Source organism: Formica exsecta, unplaced genomic scaffold (genome assembly GCF_003651465.1).
Source record: "Formica exsecta isolate Colony F162 unplaced genomic scaffold, ASM365146v1 scaffold209, whole genome shotgun sequence".
Classification (NCBI taxonomy): Eukaryota; Metazoa; Arthropoda; class Insecta; order Hymenoptera; family Formicidae; genus Formica; species Formica exsecta.
Window position 1 is genome coordinate 4,828 of NW_021849387.1, and position 6,933 is coordinate 11,760.

General features: G+C 31.6%; 2 protein-coding genes across 2 annotated transcripts; both read right to left on the reverse strand.

Annotated features, from left to right (window-relative positions):
* Window positions 1–1,273: 1,273 nt before the first annotated feature.
* LOC115234820 (BLOC-1-related complex subunit 8 homolog) lies at window positions 1,274–2,533 on the reverse strand. The gene is made up of 2 exons (XM_029806165.1): window positions 2,033–2,533; window positions 1,274–1,891 (listed from the first exon to the last, which is right to left on the reverse strand). Exons 1-2 carry the CDS (start codon window positions 2,085–2,087, stop codon window positions 1,422–1,424), a joined length of 525 nt encoding a protein of 174 aa, XP_029662025.1. The 5' UTR covers window positions 2,088–2,533; the 3' UTR covers window positions 1,274–1,421.
* A 2,380-nt stretch (window positions 2,534–4,913) lies between these two features.
* LOC115234821 lies at window positions 4,914–5,884 on the reverse strand. Its single transcript, XM_029806166.1, has one exon. The coding sequence runs from the start codon at window positions 5,882–5,884 to the stop codon at window positions 4,928–4,930; it is 957 nt and encodes a 318-aa protein (XP_029662026.1). The 3' UTR covers window positions 4,914–4,927.
* Between the last annotated feature and the right edge of the window lie 1,049 nt (window positions 5,885–6,933).

The following is a 6,933-nucleotide window of genomic DNA, read 5'->3' on the forward strand; positions in this document are numbered from 1 at the left end:
ATATATATATATATACCAGTAAAATGCAAGAAAATTTCAAAAGCTATAGGATGATATTATGTTATTATTAATATAAGACAGGAAATTCATCGAAAAGAAAACTATTGTTTGAAATTTGAGCGCCACGTCACTGCTAAATGACAAATCTAAATTTTTATCAGGGAGGACTGAAGAGATGGGTGCGATTACGCTCCGAGAAATATCAAAATATATGTATATCAAGAAATTTATAAAAATCCACGACCTTATATCGATAAACATATTCAGCGTTTGTCGCACGCACTTGCGCGCGAATTATGTGCTTTCAAAATCGCGTGTAGATAAATGATTCCTCGATCCTAAGCGACCGAGGTATCGCATATCCAGCGAGAACATAACCTAAGCGTGCGAAAACGAGGAATGATGACTGACTTACTGTATAATACGCCGGGTAACACCGGTGATATTATCAAGAAGGCATCGTCCTCCGCGCATCCTCGCCACCCCTTCGATACATTCAATTAACTTTCATATCATTCCAGCGTTATTCGATTGCATCGTGTTGCACACACTGACACAGCAATGCTGCATAAATGCAGAACCAATGCAGATGGCAGACGACAACCGACAAGTCGTGCACAGCCTCGCGACATCTGCAGGACATTTCAGGAATGTGTTGTAGCATTTATTGATTATCTTTTCTATCTGATAATTACCTTTGCCATAATATTGATATAATCTCGATTTTAAATCACTCTGAATGTGATTAACAACTACATAATTCTATCTTCGGTTGTGTATAATTAAATATTTTTAGTCCAACAGAAAAATTGCTCCAATCACAAAAGAGCTTCATTCAAAAATTATTAATCACGTTTTTATTATTATTTATATAGAATTTATTAACGCTGGTGGTAGTTTACTGAAAAATTGTATAATCTTTTCTCTCTTTCATATAATCTAAAAATGAAATTAAATATTATTTACATAACTGAATATTTGAGGTATAATGCACAAGTTAAAAGTTTACTGCAATATATTGTCTCAATTACTGATACAATAAGTATTTTTTAACATTTAGCATTAATTCGAGTTATATTTGAAATGTTATAATTGAAACGTAAATGTATACAAATGAATAATGTAATATGCACAAATATGAATATAACTTGATGAAAAATGAATATATATTCATACAGCTGTAAGACTAAAGATCATTGCAGTTATAATGATAAGATAATAAGAGGTTGAGAATATTTATATTATATTACAATTATTATACATTACAATATTATATATATATATATATATACATATATATACATATGCAATTATATATATGTCTAAATATAGCATTATATATGTAATTTATGTACAAAACTCGCGTGTTATAGCGAGCAAATTATCACAGAAAACCAAACATCATTATAATACATACACTTTTAATTATGAACAGTGGCCGATTTTTGTATTTCACCCGAATGCCTGGCGTGATTCATTATCGACTCCACGCGATTTGCCGTCTCACGCACGACATCGGATATCTCATCCGGTAAATGATCCAACGTGGGAATATGCGCTGATAATCGTTTATAGACAGAGTCCCTGTTGCCATCTTTTTTGTGCCGTCTCTGTTCCTCGTACTTGAGTTGTTGCTTGAAGAATATCGCATTCTTGATAAATTCCAAGGTATTCTTAAAGCTTTTCTCAGCACCTTGCATGGTCTTGATGGCACTGACAGCATATTCCACATCGTAGCATCTGCCCAGCAATTGCTGCTGCAATGCTAGCACTTCCACGCGTTTCTCAACCATTGGCGGTAACGCTTTCCTCACGTGCTCCTGCAGCCTATAAAAGGCGAGTGACGGTTCGTTGGCGACGATATGCATGTTCTCCGATATACGTTCAGTCGCTACAACACAATATCAAGTAAATATAAACAAAAAAAAGTACACGATGTAAAGCAAATTGGAAAACTTTTTCTTAGGAAAAGATGGATGTTAAGATTCATTACATTACAAATTACGTTATATATTAACACAATAATACTAACCCTTTTTAACTTTTGTTTCCAACTCTTGATCAGGTTGATATATTTTCGCCGCCATTATTTCTTGTTATATCAAACAATGCCACAATTTCACAATTTGAAACGTTACAGAGAATATTAATTTGACATCTTATATTATAATATAATAATTACTTCAATTATTTATTAATCTTTATGTGCATCAATGAAACACATCAATATCATATCGCCGGTAATCGTCTCACATTCTTTTACAATGTATTATATCTCATCCTTTTGAAATATAGTGCATTGTTCTTTCTTCCTTTTAGCCCAATTGTTTTTCTGATTTGTTTTTTCTAATCAAGGCCAGTGGCACATAGAAAAACTTAAGCAGTAAAGCCCGGTCTACAATGACTACGTTTACACGTTACCCTTAGTGCCGGTCTACAATAGGCGATTTAAGCCCTAAACCTTATGACTTAACCTCTAAACTATGACGTATTTTCGGCCTTAAACATTTCTCGCGCTGCCTTAAGCCCTAATCTCTAAGTGGTGTATGGGCGACTAATGCCCAACCAGCCATAAAAAGAAGAAGAAGAAGAAGAAGACAGGAGTGACGGGCAAACTCCGATGTGGCGTTCCTGCGGCTGAATTCAAAATCATTTTTGTTACCAACTTCATGAAATATATTTGTAACCATTTTCACACATTTCATTTATTGATTTAACACTTTACATAACAACATATTAAACATACGACAAATTATGTAACATTCATTCGTTCGTTCATTGACCATCAATCTGTACACATCTCACTCGTGAATTAAATATTTTATTACTAAACAGGAAAGTCTAGTGATTTAACTATAGCGCTACCACAACTGGTGACCTCGACGTGATCACGGGCTTTTGAGAATTCACGTTCAAGCGTGGCGAATTTGAATCAGTGATCCGCGAATTTAGTGAGCCATCGAGTTTCGAGTTCCGCTGTGATTCTTGTGTGATTTGTGGCTTGTGTTCTTCGAGTTGACGAGATTTTCGAGTCATCGAATTTCCAAGGACAGCGATCTACTAGACTTCTGAAATTCACAACGCAGAGTATTGACAGAGTTTGACGATGCCTTTGGACGAATCTTCGACTTCGAATCCTACAGCGTCAGCATCAGTTCCATCGGCTGGAAAACATCATGAACGTTTGATGAATCCGACACAAACTCTTGCCACTAATGAGCCTCATCAACAAGGTCAGCCAAACGAGATCCATTCTAACGAATTTCGCCTTGTTAAATTGCCGAATTTTTGGCATAAGCAGCCTAAATTGTGGTTTGCTCAATTAGAAAGCGAATTCTTGGTTTTTCGGATCCGCTCAGATGACGTTAAGTATAGCTCGGTTATACGGCATCTTGATGAGCAAGCTTTGTTGGCTATTGCCCATACAGCACAGATCATTGCGATTATATTGCAGCAACATTGCAATGTTGCAAATTGCAATGCAACATTACAAAGACATTGCAGAAATATAGAGCCACAAAGTACCAGCACACTTGTGGCAACATGACATTAATATTTCGGAAATATTGCAATTCAATTTTTATATAATTTTAATAATAAAATATTATAATAAAATAATTTTTTGCAATATTTCTACATGAAAGATGTTAACGATAAACAATACTAAATGGTTCATTTTATTAAAACATTTTTCTTAAATTGGCTTATATTGCTGCACTGTATGCTTTGCGCAGCACATGTACGCGTTCGCAATTGTGTGCGTGTGTAGTAGGCGCCGGTCTTGCTGCACATATCTGTGATTGTCGTGTATTTCGTGATTAACATTTTTTATTGTTGCGTACGAGAAAAGGTAAGAACTTTTTGATAATATTATGTTTTATTATAGCAACCTATATATATTATGTATTAATTAATCATAATAGAATAGCATGTCCTAAGGTTAATAACCTAGGTTAATAACCTTAAAATTATTGAGATCGCAAAAGTAAAAATTATATTTATCTATGATATATGTTCGTATATTTTTTATGTGGATATTTTTTGCTTTCTCTAATTTTCTATTTTGCTGTAGATATGAACTTTAAAATATTTGATAAAAATATTTATGTATATTTGCAGTATGTATATTTTTATGCAAATATGAATTTTAACTCCTATTTTATTTTTACAGACATTTAACAAAGGAAAACAATAATGGACAAAATTCAATAAATTATTAATGGTAATAAAAGCGCCGCGTAAAGCTGAACCATTTTTATATATATCTCTAATATAAAAAAAAATATATTTTTATTTCGTGAACATGTTAAGTGCAATAATATGTTATGTGCAATGTTATGTTATTTATAACGTTAACATAAGTACAAATAAAGACATTTAATTACAATGTATCGTCAATAATTACACATTTATATACCCAAAAATAAATATATATACATCATTGCAAATTCATTACATTGCAATATTGCTACAATATTTTGATGCAATATTCCTAAAAGCGGACATTTTATCATTGCTGCAATTCCACAGCAATGATACAGCAACATTTTGCAGTGAATTTGCAAAGTTGCAATATTGCGGTGAAAGATTGCTACAATATGTATGCAATCTTTGTGTGCTGTATGGGATCCAATCGAATTCGCTATTAGCAAATGATAATAAATTCGCGAATCTCTGCAGTGTAAATAGTCGAGTAAGAGCACATAAAAGCGTCTCGACGGAGACGCGCAGTATAGGAACGCAACGGCAGAGAAAGGTTTCGTTTGCGCAGACACGCGCGCGAAATTTGCGGGAGAGTGAATTTTTATCGTAACATATATTATAGATTTCCAGGCGATCTATGCACTCAATGCGTGAAACGGAACGCACCCTAGCCGGACTTGGTGAAATTGGCCCTCATTGTAGACCGGGCATTATGCCTGGTTATTCAATTTCGTAAAAGAGAATCTTCATCTTCAAAAGGATATCGCATAGCACCATCTTCGTATTTTCCAAAATGATAGCACCAACTACATCCATAATGACCATTGAATTGCAAACGATTTTGCATAACAGGTCGTGCTACTGAATCTACTGCTGCGCACAAAGGTTTTAGTATGAAGATAATTTCTTTATTGTTAGATAATTTTATTGTAATTCCATTTTCCATCAGATTTCTTAATTGATCAATAAATATCTTCATGTACAAATTCATAAATTGTGGACTTGGTTCAGATCTCGTCATCCACATTGCTGCAAGCAAAATATATCTAAACCGCACTCGAGGTGGTAACTCATTAATTATTATCTGAATAGGCCATATACCACTTTTACTACTTTTAGAAATCGGTGCGCCGTCAGAATTGAAATTAAAAGTTAATAAGATAGTGTTTTCCTGTTGATTGTTATATAAATTTTTGTACAATTCTCCATCATATACATCATTTATAGTGTTTATTCTTTTCTTTTTTAATCTATTCTTAATAATAGTTATATTTTCCATTAACATTTTACGTATAGTTACATTTTCTAATAAAGTCTTCATTTGAAATTTAACATCTATACTCAAAAAATAATTCATTGCATTAGTAGTTATTTTATAATTTTGTTGGCATTTGTCGCAAATACTTTGAGTATTTAATATCAAATCTTTTTTTACAAATTTTCCTAGTAGGCAATTGCATTTAGAACAATAAAAAATGTATTGATAAATATTTTCCGTAGGGTCTAAACGTTTACTTAGTTTATATTTCGTATAATTAATATTTTCAACTTTTGGGTCTGCCCAAATTTTGGCCATATTAAATAAAGCATGCCTTCCTTCATCAGATACATTGAATCGCACGCAATAAGTATGAATCATTAGAATAACTTGGAAAACTGTTGTTTGTGAATTTTCAAACATTATGGTCTTATCATTTTTTATGTTTTCGTCTTCGTTTATATGATACTTGAATCATCAAAATAATTTTCAAAAACTTCTGAAATCGCATCATTACTTGCACTTACTTCATCATCATTTTTATCTTTTTTATTATCAGTTTCATAATTTCCATATTCGTTTTCATTTTTTTCATTATCTTCTTTAATGCATTTATTTTCATTATTTTTATCTTTATCAGTTTCAAAAAAATGTATATCAATATTTTTTGATTGTTCAGGAATAAGTTTACTCATTGTTTCACAACTAGAACTCGAAGAGACCATAAGATCTTTTACATCTAAAAATAAATTTAATGATTTGTTTCTATTTTATTTTTCCGAGAAATAATACTCTTTTTCAATAAAGAATATATTTCAATTTTGAAAATAATTAATCATTTTTCTAATTTTGCTTTTAAGTGCTAATATAAATAAATAGACTATTGTATAAAACTATATGATTTTTAAATCACATTGTTTCTATGTGGAACTCAGATAAATAGAGTTGCATAAATATATATTTAACTGATAATAATCTTCTCTTGCTACTTGAAAAAATTTGTAAATTTCTTTTACGTTTGCTGTATATTGTTTTTTTATAATTTATTTGTTAATGGACTTGGTTCAGATCTCGTCATCCACATTGCTGCAAGCAAAATATATCTAAACCGTACTCGAGGTGGTAACTCATTAATTATTATTTGAATAGGCCATATACCACTTTTACTACTTTTAGAAATCGGTGTGCCGTCAGAATTGAAATTAAAAGTTAATAAGATAGTGTTTTCTTGTTGATTGTTATATAAATTTTTGTACAATTCTCCATCATATACATCATTTATAGTGTTTATTCTTTTCTTTTTTAATCTGTTCTTAATAATAATTATATTTTCCAGTAACATTTTACGTATAGTTACATTTTCTAATAAAGTCTTCATTTGAAATTTAACATCTATACTCAAAAAATAATTCATTGCATTAGTAGTTATTTTATAATTTTGTTGACATTTCTCGCAAATACTTTGAGTATTT